The 18,366-nt window shown below is 40.5% G+C and overlaps 1 protein-coding gene and 1 pseudogene across 12 annotated transcripts in view; one reads left to right on the forward strand and one right to left on the reverse strand.

The window, feature by feature from the left end:
* The window catches only part of SYTL4 (synaptotagmin like 4), a 104,850-nt gene that overhangs the window by 12,011 nt on the left and 74,473 nt on the right, over window positions 1–18,366 (reverse strand). For 11 of the 12 annotated variants that reach the window (XM_037143787.2, XM_037143788.2, XM_037143780.2 and 8 more), the window contains 6 exons: window positions 8,112–8,202; window positions 7,893–7,996; window positions 7,283–7,390; window positions 5,900–6,078; window positions 5,500–5,602; window positions 924–1,085 (listed from right to left, as the gene is read on the reverse strand). In XM_037143787.2, the coding sequence (XP_036999682.2) occupies window positions 924–1,085; window positions 5,500–5,602; window positions 5,900–6,078; window positions 7,283–7,390; window positions 7,893–7,996; window positions 8,112–8,202 (747 nt within the window). The remainder of the gene's footprint in view (window positions 1–923; window positions 1,086–5,499; window positions 5,603–5,899; window positions 6,079–7,282; window positions 7,391–7,892; window positions 7,997–8,111; window positions 8,203–18,366) is intronic. The other variant, XM_053657536.1, reaches the window with a different exon arrangement.
* LOC119048233 (heterogeneous nuclear ribonucleoprotein A1-like) lies at window positions 10,113–13,826 on the forward strand (annotated as a pseudogene).

The following is an 18,366-nucleotide window of genomic DNA, read 5'->3' on the forward strand; positions in this document are numbered from 1 at the left end:
TCTGTCTCTGTCTTAACAAATTCATCTTAAACAGAGTGACAGCAACCTACCGAATGCCCATTATGTGCCAGGCACTAATTGGTACTTTGCATGTAATCCTGCAAAAAAGAATATTATCATCTCTATTTTATGGATGAAAAAGCTAAGGTTCACAGAAGCTAGGTGACTTACCTACCTTACTTTTTGGACCATAAGACGCACCCAGGTTTTAGAGGAGGAAAATAGAAAAAAAAATTGAAGCAAAAGATGTGGTAAAACATTTAATAACATAAATAACATAATATTTCACCAATATAAATGTAAACAGAGCTCAACAGCAGCATTAACAACCATTATTCCTCCCAAATTTGGGGGCAGGGTGGAGAACGTGCATCTTATAGTCCAAAATATATGGGTAAATTATTTTATATGTTAAGTGATTTAACTACCTGGCAAATAGCAGAACCAGAATTCAAATCCAGGTCTGCACTCAGATCCCAGGCACTATTTTTCACATTACTACCCTCTCACCTGAGGTAGCATCTTCATTTTTCACTGACCTGTGTGACCAAGAGCACAGCAATTAGAAGTAAAGAAGTTTTACTTCCCACTTCTTTAGTGAAAATTTTAGCTTGGAAAAGGAGTGCAGATTAGGATACGCCCAAAAGGTTAGCTTAGAGAAGAGGTGCAAGTTAGTATGTTAGGATATGCCCAGACTCTGGAAGGTTAGGAGGCAAATTGTGGCACACATATGACAGACTTTTCAAAGGAAAACTATGGCTTCATCCTTTACCAGGCTGTCCAAGTGCTCAGAAACTCCAGCAAGATGCACTAGGACTATACAGCAGACTACATTCAAAGATGTTAACAATGTGTACCAGCAAGAGACACTGCAGACAATTCTACTTCATATCCAAACTGCCTGAATTGTAAAAGCAGACTACCTTTCCATGCAAAGGCAGGTAATGATCCAGTTTCTTGTCAAGCTTCCAGGAATCCATCTGGACGTTTGCTTCTCCAAGAAAAGTATTTCTACCAAAACGACCATGATGCCAAACTGAGAACTGCAATGTTCTCTGGAACAGGAGAGATTCAGGGATCTCATACTGTAAAAACAAGTCCAACATGATTATTGATAATTCCTCAGCAAAGATTATTCCAACAATGAGCAATCAGTCCCAAAGTCCATAGTACTAAATATTGTATTACTATAAGTCCCCAAATCACTATGAGTTTCTTCAGTTAAAAGCTTCAACTTACCCCATGTCATAAAAACCTACCATATTCCATGGGATGGCCTAGAATTAATTTTTCCTTGAGTGGGTAAGAGAACACTGGAACATTCCCCCACAAAATGCTCAGAGACCCCCTGATCCCAAATGATGCTTTTTAAACTTTACTTTTCAATTACAGTTTTATTTAACATACTTTTCTATCACTTTCAGGTATACAATATAGTGGTTAGACCATCATATACAAAGTGTACCACACAATATTTCAAGTACCCACCTGGCACCATACATAATTATTACAATATTGTTGATTATATTCCCTGTGCTACACCATATTTTTCGGACTATAAGATGCAGTTATTTTTACCCCATTTTTGCTTCAAAATTTTTTTCCTCTTTTCCTTCTCTAAAACCTAGGTGTGTCTTTCAGTGCAGACCTAAGATGCACCTAGGTTTTAGAGGAGGAAAACAGGAAAAAAATTTTGAAGCAAAAAATGTGGTAAAAAAGTGTGCCTTATAAGACTATAAGGCTGAAAATATGGTGCTTTACATCTCCATGATTATTTTGTAACTACCAATTTGTACTTTTTAAGCTTTTTACCTTTTTCACTCAGTCTCCCAATCCCCCTCCCCTTTGGCACCCATCACTGCGTTCTCTGTATCTGTAAGTCTGTTTCTATTTTGTTTGTTTATTTTGTTCTTTACATCCCACATATAAGTAAAATCATATGGTATTTATCTTTCTTAGTATGGCTTATTTCACTTAGTATAATACTCTCTAGGCCCATGCATACTGTTGCAAAAAGTAGCATGTTATTTTTTATGGCTGAGTAATACTTCATTGTATATATGTATCACTACTTTTCTACCCAGCCATCTATTGATGGGAACTTGGGTTGCTTCCATATCTTGGCTATTATAAATAATGTTGGCATGAACATGGAGATGCATATATTCTTTTTTCTACTTTGTTGACCTTTTTATTAATGTTTTATTGTTTATTCTATTACAGTTGTCCCAATTTTCTCCCTTTGCCCTCCACTCGGCCTGCCCACCACTTCCACAGTCAATTCCTGCGCTACTGTCCATGTCCATGGGTTATTCATATATGAGGTCTCTCCAGAAAGTATTCAGCCACATAATATGAAAAACAGAGTCATTTATTGAAGATACAAGAAACATTGTACATAGGACAATGACACCTCACTCCCCTTCAAAGTAGGCACTTGGGACCTGACATGGTTCTCCCAATCACCATCAGCTGCCCCGTCCTGTTTTTGTGAATCCCATCAAAGGTCTGAAAGCTCTTCCCCTTCAAAGGTGATTTTAGTTTTGGGAAAACCAGAAGTCACAGGGTACCAAATCTGGGTTGTAGTGGGGCCAAGTCTCCTGGATGATTTGCTATATTAGCAAAAAACTCTGCATAATATGTGATGCATGAGCAGATACATTGTGATGAAGCTGCAATCACCAGCTTCCCATAGTTACAGCCTTCTGAATCATCTGAACAGTTTTCACAGAGGAGTGTTCAAACTTAATGCAAATTTTGATGCAGATTTGTTCCCGTACTCGCTCAGTCATTTGGAATGTGACAACCACACAGTACACACATTCATCAATGGCATCTACCACCCCCACTGACTAGTACAGTGAAGTCATCACTGTTCATGCATGTCCATTCCAGTCCACTCTCCTTGGCTTCCAGGTTATATCAGTGTTGTGCACTATTCTCCTTATACTAACAATGGTTGGACTTTTCTGGACAGACCTCCTATGTACTTTTTAATTAGTGTTTTGGGTTTCTTCATATATATACACAGAATTGCAATTACTGAGTTTTAAGAAAGTTCCATTTTTAATTTTTTGAGGCTCTCTCTATACTTTTTTCCACAGTGGTTGTACCAGTCTGCATTCCCACCAACAGTTTCTGAGGGTTCCCTTTTCTCCACATCCTGGCCAACACTTGATGTTTATTGATTTACTGATGATAGCCATTCTGACAGGTGTGAGGAGTTATCGCTCTGTGGCTTTATTATACATTTCTCTTCATAGTTTGAAGAGGATAAGTGTAAAGTTTTTCTTTCAATGTTCAGTAAAAATTCATCTGTGAAGCCTACCAGTCAAGAACACTTGTTTATTGGAAGATTTTTTAATACTGTTTCAATTTTGTTGGTTATAATTGTTCTGATAAAATATCACGTCTCCCCATTTTGGCTGCTTCTCTGTTTGTTCCTATGTATTCAATTGATATACTATTTCTACCAGTTCTTATAGGGTGGTCTTATATAGTAGGTGTTCTGTGGGTCTCAGGGGTGCAGTTTCTGTGATTACATGAGCTGGGTATTTTATGAGTGTCTCTTGTGTGAATTATATGATCCTTCCCATCTGTTGTATTTCAGTGTTGATTGCTGTTGGCCCAACTGGGTGGGGTTCACCCATGGGCTGGCTGCCTTTGATGTTTATCCCAACCACAGTGTATAAGCTGCTGACCCCATGAGGTAGAACTCACACTTGCAGGCTCTGGTGCATGCTGAGACCTCCCTTTGAGTGTGCCATCTGTGAAGCTAATCAGGTCATGTTCTGATGTGGTCTGAAGCTAGCCACCAATGTATCGGTTCTGGGGTCTCTTAGGGGGGACTCCAGTGCATGTCAATTTTAGACACTGTCTGTAGTCGATCCCAGGATACCTATTAGAAGCCACAAGGCAATCCATGGTTGTTAGCTGCCATTGCAGAGTTTGGGTTCTCTTTAGAGGCAGAAGGCTATGCACTGAGGCTAGCCGCCACCAGTACTGAGTATGGGGAAGGTCATCAAAAGTCCCAAGACACCCCAAAACTCATCACTGCCTGCTGGATTCCCATTAGACTCAGCCTCTAAAAGAGCCTCTGGCAGTACATGAGTTATATGAGGCAGGCTCTCAGTGAGTTACCAGGTATGGCTGCATGTTTCATGCAGATTCAAAGAAGACACAAGTGCTGGGTCTGAGGCCACTTAGCAAAAGTCCCAGAGTTTGCCAAGGCCAGCAGCTACCTTCCTGAGGCCTAAAGACCTTTGCAGTGTGGCAGGCTTTAGGGAGTTGGCAGGGAGAGGCTAGTGCCTCTCCCCAGGCTGATGCTGTAGGATCATGGACACCAGACAAACACAGGAACAGTGGCTCCTTCTTGTGCGTGGGGGAGAAAGTGGCCCTCATCCAAAAACCACACAACTCAGTCTCTCCCTGTGTGCCTCTGGCACTCTCTGAGTTTGCCTGAACTTCCTTGGGGATTTTGAAGAAACACTGTAATGTGGGTTCAATCTGTAGGATACAAGTAGATCTCACTACTGGGAGTGATCTTAGCAGGGCAGGGCCTCAAGTACTTGGTGGAGGGAGTGGGGGATGTAGTGCATCTCTTCCAGCAAATGCCATATGGAGGGGTGTTCTCCACCCAGGAAAGATGGCATTTGTGGGCAGTATAAAGGAGAGACGCAGCACAGGGACATTGGTGGCATCCCTCCAGCCCTTTCTCCAAAGCCACTCAACCCACTTTCTCCCTGTATTGACTCTGGTCCCCTCTGACCCACCATCCCTTCTATAGACCACAGGATGAGTGCCTGCAAGTGAGATTCTGTACAGTGGTCCTTTAAGAAAATGCCTGGGTTACTTACAGTTACCCATCTCACCTGGGTGGATGGAATCCTGCTTATTTTTGCAGCCAGATATTATATGGTGTCTTTTCTACAACTCTGGTGCTCTGGGCTAGTGAGCCCAGAATAGGTTTGAGGCTCCTTTCTCTTCTGGGGGTACTTCTTCAGCTGAAATATTCCTTCAGATTCCACACTGCCACACATGATTATAGGGCCATCCCTTTTTGTAACTCCATCATTCCTACCACCAGTCTTGACATGCTTCTTCTGTATATCCTTAGTTATGACTTCTGTTCAGCTAGTCCTCAGATGGATATTCAGGTTGATTGTTTTGTAGTTTAGTTGCAATTTTTATATGGTCCTGGGAGAAGGTAACTGTAACTTCCATTAACTCTGACACCATCTTGAATCCCCCAGACGACTTTTTAAACTAAGATTTGTGGCCACACAAAGCTCCAATTTCACAATAATCCAAGAAAGCCAGGTCACCTGTGTTTTCTTCTCTGAAAAGCCAGGATGTGAACAGATACCCAGCAAGTATCCTCAGACAAAGACATGGCCACTAAACAGCATGTCAACCAGCCATGTAGCCAGAGAATAACTACAGCTCACTTAATGCACAAGACAGAACACACTGTATTTCCCTCAAGGTTTAGATACTTACTCTGAAGATCTCATTATAAAGTGGATTGACTGTGTCCCGCTTGATGCTGGTTTTTCTTTTCCCTTGCCGGGACTTGTCAGGCAGCAGATAGGTCTTCACATAGCTAGAAACCAAGGAGAGTACTAAGTAATTCATCATCTCTTCTCAGCCCATTTCTCAATTACCTGCTTTCCATTTTACATATGCCATGAGGAAATTAGAATGTTACATCAAGCCCTCTTAGACATGCCATTCTTGCATTTTCCCAATTCTGGCCCCTTTCCCACATCTCTCCTAACCACTCTCAACCATAAAGTTTTGTCCTCCAAAGAAGTGATAACCTCAGTTCAATAGCTCCCAAATAGATGCCAGGGCCTGAACTCTCATCTCAGAACATCAGTCAGGTTCTAGAAACACTCACGGATTAGAGCACTTTTTGGCTTCATCAGCATAAGCCAGCTGGTGGCACTCCTTCACATGGATGATCAGAGTCTGTGTTTGTTGCTCATACTTCAGGGAAAAGGCAATCTTGCCGGTCACAGAGATGTTTCCGAAATCGCCAGCTGCACTATAGATGCTCATCGTGCTGCCTATTGTACTCTAAAGATAAAGTACTCACAAACATCTGGCAAAGGCATACTCCCCTGCCCACATGGCTCACATATTTTCTCATGATAAAAAACACCACTGAATAAAATGCAAGTTTCAAAAGTCCCTACAACAAGCCAGTACTGCCAACAATCTTGTACTCAGTGTATAAGAGACATCTAGAAGCACTTTCACAATCATTCAGGTTAATAAATCAGCTCATGGCTCACATAGGCTCTTAGCTTCTCTTCTTTCACTCTTTTTAGATATTTAATTATTAATTTTGGTTTCACCAGAAGGTGGGCAAGGTATAGAGGCAAGGTGGATCTAAGTCTATTTTTGGTATATGTTATATATGCTAAAACATTGGTGAGAAGGGAACAGTTACTAATTATAACAAAGAGCCTTAATTATCTGTGAGTTTATCTATCTTAGCCCTAGCTATCTTCTTTTATCTATCTTAGCCCTATCAAGGCCTACAGAAAGTAGTAAATGAGTCAGAATTGGGGAGAAGATCCCTCCAGATGTAAAAAGACATCTTCCTCTCAGGTATTGATGAGCTGTGCAAGCCTGCTATTCTCTTCCTCTGTGTGAGCAGGAACAAACTTTAATTATCCTGGTTCCTGGATCTTGTAACTAGGCCTTGATTCTTAAATTTTCTTTAAATTTCATGATTCTCATTGGTATTGTTGCTCCTTAATCATTCTGTGCTGCCAATTAATCCTGCCAGGACCCTTCTCATGATACTCACTACTCTTGAATGTGAGATTTGAACTGGGTTCAGATAAAGAAATATGATCTTGCTCATTTCATGGCCTGAGTAACTCTTTATGGGAGAATTTACAGGTTACTGTTCACAAAGCTGTGATGAAGTACATCTCTAGCCCCAATTGCTATGCAACATAAGAATTTCCACACCCACCTCCATGTGTCCTATTGGGGAGAAAATAAAGACAACTGTAATTGAACAACAATAAAATAATTTAAATTAAAAATTAAAAATTAAAAAATATTCTCTAGGGTAGAGGCTAAGGAAGTCACCTCACTGTGCAGTAAACAACCAATGTGTAAATTGAGGACAGGAACAAATGCATCCAAGTACCTGGAAAGAGTGACTAACTAGACTAACTCTAGTCACTGACTCTGCTCCAAGGAACCACTTTCTCCCTTCCTGGTATCACAACATGTATATGCCCAAAGATCTAATACAACTTACCATGGAGGAGCCACTTTGCAGGCTGCTTCTGGCTAGTTTCTGGCGATGCATCTTCACCAGGTGGTCAATGTCTTCTTCTTCTTCCTCTTCTTCTTCCTCTTCCTCAAGCAATAAATATAGATTCAGAGTTAATAAAAATAAGAAATAGCACAAAGACCAATATCCTGTCTTTAGTGGAACCATGACTGTTGCTAAATTCTGATGTATCATGTGAACATGTATGCACATATCCTTATTTTTATGCCCCCCCATTTCAGGCTTATAAACTATATTCCAACCATCTCTCTTAAATATCAAAGAGTAAGATTAAGAATATCTCTTTCACATCTGACTTCCCCAATCCACTCACCTGTTTTAGATTTTAATCAAAATAAGTATTTATTTGGGCACCCAAACATATATCAAGCAATGTATTAGAAGATAACAGAGACAGTGAAGACAGTCTTTAAGTAATTCAGTAACCAGATTTACTTTAGTAATTTGGGAAAACAAACATTCATGTTGCATTTTCCTAAAGAATAACAGGTTGATTGAGATTACCAGGTATTAAAGTCAACTCTAGATATATAAAATTTCACATAGTGACCAAATGAAATACAAAGGTAGTTACCATATCCATACTGAGTCCAGGGACAGATTGGCTTCTATCTCCCAAGGAACCACTTTCATGCCCCACATCTTCAGGACGAAGATCAATCACAGATTTAGTATATTCTGAGTAAAAGATCAAAATCTCAAATCAAAAGATACATACTATTCTCTATACCAAGAACCCATTGAGGGTACTGAGAACTTCAATTTCAAAAGGCCATGAAAAAAAAAAAGCTACCTGAAGGCCTGAGGATTTTTCTCGCATTCTTCTTGAATATCATTTCACACTCATTGACAGATATCACATTTTGAACCCCAGGCTGAGTTCCCTAAGAAGGAATAGGACAGGAAATGAAAAAGGAGAGTTGGATAATTGAAAGTATGTAGTAGGAAAGGATACCCTCAAAAAGAACAAGGCTCATGGAATTGATCCAAGATGGTAGCCTGGTGGAAGTTATACTCACCTTCTCTCAGGACCACATAAAAATTACAACTAAATCATAAAACAATCAACCTGGGTAACCATCTAAAAACTGGTTGAACAGAAGTCTTATAAGTAATGATAAACAGAAGTAGCTACTTCAAGACTGGTAGGAAGGGTGGAAACGCGAAAAGGGCTGACCCTGTGCCCACATGTGGAGGTTGAGAATCTGTAAAGATATCTCAGCTGCAGAGTTCCCTCTTAAGGAACAAAAGGTTTTGACCCCATGCCAGGCTTCCCAGCCCAGGACACAAGTACACAGAAGAAGAGCACACATAAGATCTGGTTTTGAAAACTAGTGAGGATTCCATCCACCTGCGTAAGGTGGGAAACTGCTGGAAACTCAGGCACTCTCTGAAAAGAACAGTGCACAAAATCTCACTTACAGGCACTCACCATGGGCTCCAGGGGAGGGACGGTAGCTCAGAGGGTACTGGCACCATACAGGGAGAAACTAAGTTGTGTGGCTTTGGGAATATGACTAGAGGGACAGCTACCAATGTCCATGTATTGAGATCCTCTCCCACACTGTACATAGAGACCACCAGATGCTGGGTCAAGCATTCCCCTTCATGGGACATCAGCCTGGAGAGCTACACAAGCCTTGGGCCTGCCAGTACCCTTAGGCTCCACCCTGTCAAGCTCACACTCAGCTGTGGGCTTTGCCAACAGCAACCAGCTTGGCCCTGCATTGCAGTCTTTCTTTAAAAATCCTCAAGAAGCCCTGGATGGTGTGGCTTAGTAGATTGAGCATAGGCCTGAGAACCAAAAGGTCACTGGTTCAATTCCTGGTCAGGGCACATGCCTGGGTTGCAGGCCAAGTCCCCAGGTGGGGGTGTGCAAGAGGCAACCAGTTCATGTTTCTCTCACACATAAATGTTACTCTCCCTCTCTTTCTCCCTCCTTCCCTCCTCTCTATAAATTACTTTTTTTTAAATTTTATTTATTTATTTATCTTTAGAGGGGAAGGGAAGGAGAGAGGGAGAGAAACATCAATGTATGGTTGCCTTTTGTGCGTCCCCTGCTGGGAACTGGCCTGCAGGGAACCTGCCTGCAACCCTGGCATGTGCCCTGACTGGGAATCGAACCGCGATTGTCTGGTTTGCAGGCCCGCGCTCAATCCACTGAGCTACACCAGCCAGGGCCTTCCCTCCTCTCTAAAAATAAATTAATAAAATCTTTTTAAAAATTCTCAAGAAATTCCAGGCAATCTCTGTGGGTATCAGAAACATACAGAGAGGCTGAGTTGAGTGGCTTTAGGGCAAGGAATGTCTTCCCGCATGCTTAAGAGGCACCACCATTTCTGGGAAGAATCACCCTTCTGCAAGGCCAAATCTTAATCTGTTCTAACCTGATGAACTCTACTGCCTCCACTCTGATAACTCCCTTAGACCCAGTTCTACCCCAAAGGTGAGGATGGTAAACCCCAGGCAGGTAGCACCTGTCCTTTTCTCCAGAAACTTTTGCTGAGTGGCCTCACACCCAGAACTAGTGCTGAGTTTAAATCTTTGTTAATCTGATAAATACCACTTACATTTACCTGGGAACTAACTGAGAACATGCCTTATGTAACTCATGTACTGCCTGAGGCCTTTCACTACTTGAGACTAACAGGCAGCAGGCAAGTAGGGGCAGGCATTGGGGTGCCTTGAGCCTTGTGCTTACCTGCCCCAGGCCCAGTACTGGTGGCAGCCAGCCTTGATATGTAGCTTGGCCCCTCCCATTTGCACCCAGGCCAAAAATAGGCAGCTACAAACCATGGATCACTTTGTAGCTCCTAGCAGGTAGGTCAGGGAACATCACAGGCAGCATCTGGCATTGACCTGCAACAGAGTCCCACCTAATAGGCCCCAGAACCAACACACCCAGTGGCTGGCTTCAGATCACATGAGAGCATGACCCAGTTAGCTCAAAAAGTGGCACACCCAAAGGGAGGTTTTGACAGGCAACAGACTTGCTAGGGAGAATTCTGCTTCTTAGGGTCAGCCTCCACATAGCAACTCACACTGTGGTTCAGGTCAATTCTTCACAGTCAGCCAGTGTTAGGGTAAATAACACCAACAGACAGGCCAACAGTAATAAATGCCCAACTACAACAGGAGGGCTGTCATAGACCACACAAGGGACAGTCCAGAGTCATCCAGATCAGGTATTTAGGGAGAATATGCCACTGAACCCAATAATACAGCTGCCACATGAGGCCACCCTACCAAGACTGGGAGACATAGCAAATCTACCTAATAAACTAATAAACTGAGACAGATGCAGAAAGGAAGCCAAAATGTGGAGACAAAAAAAAAAGCAACAAATGAAAGAACAGGAAAAGTCTCCAGAAAAAGAACTAAATGAAATAGAGGTAGGAAATCTACCAGGTACAGAGTTCAAAACAATAGTTATGAGGATGCCCAAGGAACTGAGAAGAAGAATGGATGGCTCTGGCTGGTGTAGCTCAGTGGATTGAGCACGGGCCTGGAAGTCAAAAGGTCACTGGTTTGATTCCCCATCAGGGCACATGCCTGGGTTGTGGGTCAGGTCCCCAGTTGGGGGTGTTTGAAAAGCAACCAATTGATGTATCTCTCCCATGTTTCTCTCCCTCTCTTTCTCCCTCCCTTCCTTGTTCTCCAATAGTAAATAAAATGTTTAAAAAATAAAGACTACATAAACTCAGTGAGAATTTCAAAAATGAGATATTAAGCATAAGGAAGGACATAGAAACCATAACCAAAAGCAAAAACAGTCAGAAATGAAGAATATATTATCTGGAATGAAGACTACACTAGAAGTCAATCACCGCTTAGATGAAGCAGAGTTTCAAATCAGTGTTTGGAAGACAATGTAGCAAAAAATACCCAATCAAAAGATCAAAAAATTTTTCTAAATGAGGAAATTTTCATGGACCTCTGGACAACAGCAAACCTAACAACATCCATGTCATCTGGGTACCAGAAGGTGAAGAGAGAAAGCAAGCAATTGAGAATCTACTTAAAGAAATAATGACTGAAAACTTCTTTAACTTAATGAAAAAGACACACAAGTCTAGGAAGCACAGAGAGCCCCCAAACAAGATGAAAAGAGGCCCATACCAAGACACATCATAATTAAAATGGAAAAAGTTAAAGACAACAAGAAACTCATAAAAGAAGTGAGAGAAAGACAGCTACCTATAAAGGTTGCCCCCATAAGACTGTCAGCTGATTTCTCAACAGAAACTTTTCAGGCGGTAAGAGATGAGCACAAAATATTTAAAGTGATTAAAAAGGACCTATAATCAAGATTACTCTGCCCAACAAGGCTACCATTTAAATTGGAAGGAAAATGAAGAGCTTTCCAGACAAGAAAAAACTAAAGGAATTTATCACCACCAAACCACTATTACGAGATATGTTAAAGGGAATTACCTAATAATAATAATTAAAAAAGAAAAAGGAGGAACATAAATATACATCATAAAATGGCAATAAATAGGGACCTATAAATAATCACTTTAAATGTAAGTAAATTAAATGGTCCAATTAAAGACATAGGGTAGCTGAATGAATAAGAAAAGAAGACCTATGTATATACTGTCAACAAGAGACTCATTTCAGATCAAAAGACATATACAGATTGAAAGTAAAGGATGGATAAGGATAATTCATGCAAATGGAAATGAAAAAAGCTGGGATATTAATAGTTATATCAGACGAAATAGACTTTAAAACAAAGGCTATAAAAAGAGAAGGACATTACATAACAATAAAGGGATCAATCCATAAAATTATCCTTATAGCATCTTCTCTGACCACAATGGTATGAAACTAGGAAGCAATTACAAGAAAAACCTAAAAAACACACAAACACATGGAGATTAAATATCACTAAATAATAAATGGGTTAACAATGAAATCAAGAAAGAAATCAAAAGATGCCCTGAGACAAATAAAAAATGCAACAACCCCAAATCTATGGGATATAGTGAAAACAGTCAGTCCTAAGATGGAAATTCATAGCATTACAGGCCTATCTGAGGAAAAATCTCAAATAATCTAATATCAAAAGGAACTACAAAAAGAACAAACAAAGTCCAAAGTAAGAAGGAAGAAAATAACAATCATAGTGGAAATAAATTAAATAGAGCCTAAAAAATAGAGCTTTGTGCCAGTGTATGCTGCTGAGTAAGCATCACTGAAGTCTCCTCTCCTGTGGTCATCATGTCTAAGTCAGCCTCCCAAAGAGCCTAAGCACTTCCAGAAGTTCTTTATCAGAGGTTTCAGTATTGAAACAATCAATGAGAGTCTGAGGCGTGAATATGAACAATGGGGAATGCTCAAATTCTGTGTAGTAATGAGAGATTCAAATACCAAGTGCTCTAGAGGCTTTGGGTTTATCACCTATGCCACTGTAAAGGAGGTAGATACAGCCATGAATGCAAGGACACATGAGGTAGATGGAAGAAGAGTTGTGGAACCAAAGAGGGCTGTCTCAGGAGAAGATTCTCAAAGACCTGGTGCCCAATTAACTGTGAATAAGATTTTTGTGAGTGGCATTAAAGAAGACACCGAAGAATGTCACCTAAGAGATCATTGTGAACAATATGGGAAAATTGAAGTGACTGAATGAGGCAGTGGCAAGAAGAGAGACTGCTTTTGTAACCTTTGATAACCATAACTCTGTAGATAAGATTGTCATTCAGAAATACCATGATGATCTTAATTTCAATGCCTCTGGTTATACTTTGCTTGCCTGCTTGTTTTGTTGATTAGGTTCCACTTATAGGTAAGATCATATGGTAGTTGTCTTTCACCACCTGGCTTATTTTACTTAGCATAATGCAGAATGAACTGACAATAACTAGAGGGGAGGTGGGAGGGGATAATGGAGGACAAAGGAGGAAGGATTTTCAGGAACATTTATAAAGGACACATGGACAAAACCAAAGAGGGGTAGGATCAAGGGTGGGAAGTGGGGATGGCTGGGGAGAGGGGAGTAGTGGGAGGGAAATGGAGACAGCTGTACTTGAAGAACAATAAAAAATAAATAAAAAAGAAATATCATAATGAATGACCACAACTGTGAAGCAAGGAAAGTTCTATCTAAGTAAGAGCTGGCTAGTGCTTAATCCGGCCAAAGAGGTCGGAGTATTTCTGGAAACTTTAGAGGTGGTCATGGAGGTGGTTTTGGTGGGAATAACAACTTTGGTCATGGAGGAAATTCCAGTGGTCCAGGTGGCTTTGGTGGCAGCTGTTATAGTAGTGGATGTGGTGGCAGTGGAGATGGCTATAATGGATTTGGTAATGAAGAAAGCAATGTTAGAGGTGAAAGAAGCTACATTGATTCCAACAATTACAACAATCAATCTTCAAATTTTGGATTCATGAAAGGAGGAAACTTGAAGGTAGAAGCACTAGCCCCCATGGTGGTGAAGATCACTTTGCCAAACCATGAAACCAAGGCAGCTATGGCAGTTCCAGGAGCAGTGGCAGAAGGTCTTAATTACTCACAGGAAACAAAGCTTAGCAGGAGAATAGAGTCTCAGAGGTGATAGGAAAGCTACAGGTTAGAGCAGCTTTGTCAACTCAGCCAAGCATAGTGGTGGCAGGGACTAGTTGCCACAAAAAAGGCATGTTTTAGACAACATTCATGTGTATGGGCAAAACCCTCGAGGACTATATTTGTGACTGTGTAATAAGTATTTGAGTTTCTGTTCTGTAGAAAATGTAAAGCATTCCAACAAAGGGTTTTAATGTAGATATTTCTTTTGCACCCATGCTGTTTATTGCTAAATGTCATAGTCAAGCATTGTGATGAATTGTGATAAATGAGTCTTTTTAAAAAATACAAAAAATCGATGAAACCAAGAGCTGGTTCTTAGAATGATGAATGATATTGATAAAACTTTAAACAACTCATCAGAAAAATGAGTGTGACAACTAAAATAAAATTAGAAATGAAGGAGAACATGAACTGACATAAAATATACAAAATATCCTAAGAAAATAATATGAACAATTCTATGCTCACAAATTGGACACTCCAAAAGAAATGGATAAATTCCTAGAAACCTAAAATTTCCCAAGACTAGTGTGGTGGTTGCTGAGGGGAGGGGAGTATAAAGAGATTAAATGGTAATGGAAAAAATACAATAAAGTACCTTAAGTTTTTTTAAAGATTTTACTTATTTATTTTTAGAGAGAGGGAAAGAGAGGGAGAGAAACATCAATGTGTGGTTGCCTCCCCTACCAAGGACCTGGCCTGCAACTCAGGCATGTGCCCTGACTGTGAATCAAACTGGCAACCCTTTATTTCACAGTCCATCACTCAATCAACTGAGCCACACCAGCCAGAGCTGAAGTTTTTAAAAAAGAAAAAAAAATGAAACAGTGTTGGGGACCGCTCTGCCTGGTTTCAGAAGTTGTAACTACTCCCCATGGCTAAGGATGAGAGAGCGACCTCCAGAATGTGAGCCACAAGGAGACAAAGCTTGTCTCTGGTAGCAAATGCTGCCTCTGCTTCATCCCCTGCCCCCAGTGCATGGTCAGATAGTCAGAGTCGGATAAGACTCCTCAGAGGAGGGGCAACTTAAGCCAGACACAATCACTTGAGAGGCCATAATGGAAGGACTTGGGGAGGCTACAACAAAGAGGGAGTGATGGACCCTCACCCTCCAGCTATTCTGACATAGCCTGAGTCCCCTTGTCCTCTGGGAGAAGTGCTTCCTGGCTCTAATCCACTTAAGCCTGAAAACCTGTGATGGGGAGGCCATGCAGTCCCTTGCACGACTAGAGCAGTATCCAGGGTGATCTGGCATAAGAAAGAATTCCTAAAAATCCTGTGAAACCTGCTTTGCTAAGAGTGCTTTCATTCATATGCTAAGGGTCTGAACAGGAAATGAGTATGTCTCACAAAGTTCCTGCAACCCCCTTTCCTGACAGATTCTGACTCAGACTACGCCCTCAGATTTCTTTGAAATGTTATCTACTGTTTGATCTTTTCCACCCTGTATTCCTGTGTATTACAACCCAATAAAAGCCCGTGGAGGAAGGGGCTCCTGGCCTTTTTCCTCTGAGAAACTGGCCACCTCTCCTCCCCAAGCAGATCATATCTTGGTAGTGTTTACTTTCATCTGTGGTGGACGGGGGTACTTCAGGGCAAAGTTGCCCCCACAAAACAGAATATCTAAAAAGATTAATTATGACTGACAAAATTTTAAAAAAACTCTCAACAAACAAAACTCCTAGACTTGTAGGCTTTACTGTTGAATTTTGCCAAACATTCAAAGAAGAATTAACACTTATCCTCCTCAATCTATCCCCAAAAATTTAAGAGAAGAGAAAACTACCAAGGTAATTTTATCAGGGCAGCATTATCTTAATTGAAAAACCAGATAAAGACACTACAAAGAAAGAAAATTATATGCCAATAACCCTAATGAACATAGATGATAAAATCCTCAACAAAATATTAGCAGACCAAATTCAGCAACACATTATAAATCTGCAGCATGATCAAGTGGGATTTATTCCTTGGATGCAAGATTGGTCCAAAGTCCACAAATCAATTAATGGGATAATCATATAAACAAAATGAAGGATACAAATCATATGATCATATCAATACATGCAGGAAAAGCATTTGACAAAATCTGGTACACATTTATGATAAAAACTCTTACGAAAATGTGAATAGAGGGAAGATACCTCAAAATAGTAAAGGTCATATTTGACAAACCCACACCTGACATCATACTCAATGAGCAAAGCCTAAAATCATTTCCCTTAAGATCAGGAACAAGACAGGGATGTCCACTTTCACTACTCTTTCAACATAATACTGAAAGCCCTAGGCACAGCAAATAGACAAGAAAAAAACTAAAAGGTATCGACATTGCAAAGGAAGAAGTAAAACTATCGTTATTTGCATATAACATGATAGTATACATAAGGAACTGTAAAAATTCCACCAAAATTATCAGAACTGATATATGAATTCAGTAAAGTAGCACAATACAACATATTCAGAAATTGGTTGCAATTTTATACACCAATAATGAACTATCAAAAAGGGAAACTAAAGATTTCTTCTTTTAGTATTTATATATTTTTTAAAAATCAATATATTCTATTGATTATGCTATTACAGTTGTCCCATTGTCCCCCCTTTATTCCCCTTCACCCTGCAACCCCCTTCCACCCGCATTTGCCACCCCCCACCTTAGTTCATGCCCATGGGTCACACATATAAGTTCTTTGGCTTCCACATTTCCCATACTGTTCTTAACTTATCCCTATTTTCTACCTACCACTTACACTACGTATTCCCTATACCTTTCCCCCTATTCCCCCCTCCCCTTCCCTGCTGATAACCCTCCATGTGATCTCCATTTCTGTGATTCTGTTCCTATTATACTTGTTTGCTTAGTTTGTTTTTGGGTTATTTTGTTTGTTTGTTTGGGTTTTTGGGGGGTTCCATTGTTAATAGTTATGAGTTTGTTGTCATTTTATTGTTCATATTTTAAATCATCTTTTTCTTAGATAAGTCCCTTTAACACTTCATATAAGGGTTTGGTGATGATGAACTCCTTTAACTTGACCTAATCTAGGAAGCACTCTATCCATTCTAAATTAAAGCTTTGTTAGCTAGAGATCTCTTGGATGTAGGTTCTTTCATGACTTGGAATACTTCTTTCCAGCCCCTTCTTGTCTGTAAGGTTTCTTTTGAGAAATCAACTGACACTCTTATGGGCACTCCTTTTCTCATGCTGCACAGAGTGGAGTTTGGGCCTGAGTCTCCTGCAAGAGTGGCAGGCTGGGGACTAGATGGCCAGGTGCTGGACACCTCAGATTCTGTTGTGGCTAGGCAGGTCCCCTTTTATACAGACTGGTCCCTCACAGAAAATGGCACAGCTAATTCACCAGAAACCATACATTATTGGAAATAATCTGTGACAGACCAAAACATGTGGTGAGGGGGCATCAGGGAAACACTCCCATCATCTTCCCTGAAGACTTAACAGCACCTCCAGGGGGTGACCCAAGTATTCCACCCTCCTTATTGCACTAGAGTCCTCGGGAGGCAAATGGAGGTGGTACTGTAAGTGCTCTCAGACAGTAGATGAACCACTCCTGAGTCTTGTGCTGATGGAAAGGTGGCAGGGCAGAACAGTGGGGCCCAGCCAAGCCTGAAGGAGAGAGCCATAGATTGTGGATTGCCTGTAGTCTTGAACAGGCTGGTAGAGTAAGACACCCTCTGACATCACCAGGGGCAGATCCAGAAAGAGAAGACAGAAAACACTAGATTCTGCTCAGATGAATTCCACCATGGTTTTCATTATTTCAGTTATTTTTGCTCTAGCAGAGCTTAACATTTTTTCTTTTTCTTCAAGTTTGTTCCTATTATTTCACTAATTTTTATTTTAGTTTATATTCAAACCTCATATTTTATCCTCCCTCCTGTTCTTACATTTATTTTAAATTTTATTTTTCCCTTCCTATACCTTGTTTCTATTCTACACTCTTAATACTTTTCCTCTTTCTAGCCCCTCAACACCATTTTTCTTCCCATTAGTCATCTCATATTCTTTTTCCCTTCCATACAATATCCTTATTCTCTCCCCATCTTTATTAATCTTTGCTTGTTGGTTGTTGATATGGTAATTGTTGCATTTCTTCATTTTATTCCTAGAGGTTCACAATTTTTGTATTTCAAATCTCTATTTTACTGTTCACTTCTACTCTGTTTTGCTTTCCTCCTGTCCTTTTTTTAAGTATATTTTATTGATTATACTATTACAGTTTTCCCAATTTTCCCCCTTTACCCCCTCCACTCTGCACCTCCCAACCCTCCAGCATTCCCCACCACTTAGTTCATGTCCATGAGCTGTATATATACGTTCTCTGAATTCTGTTTCCTACACCATTCTTAACTTCTCCCCATCTATTTTCTGCCTACCAATTATGCTTCTTAGTCCCTGTACCTTTCCCACCTATTCCTCCCCTTCCTTTCCCCACTGAAAATGCTCCATGTAATGTCCCTT

This window comes from Artibeus jamaicensis, unplaced genomic scaffold (genome assembly GCF_021234435.1).
Source record: "Artibeus jamaicensis isolate MK-2021 breed Jamaican fruit bat unplaced genomic scaffold, CSHL_Jam_final scaffold_461, whole genome shotgun sequence".
In the NCBI taxonomy this organism is placed as follows: Eukaryota; Metazoa; Chordata; class Mammalia; order Chiroptera; family Phyllostomidae; genus Artibeus; species Artibeus jamaicensis.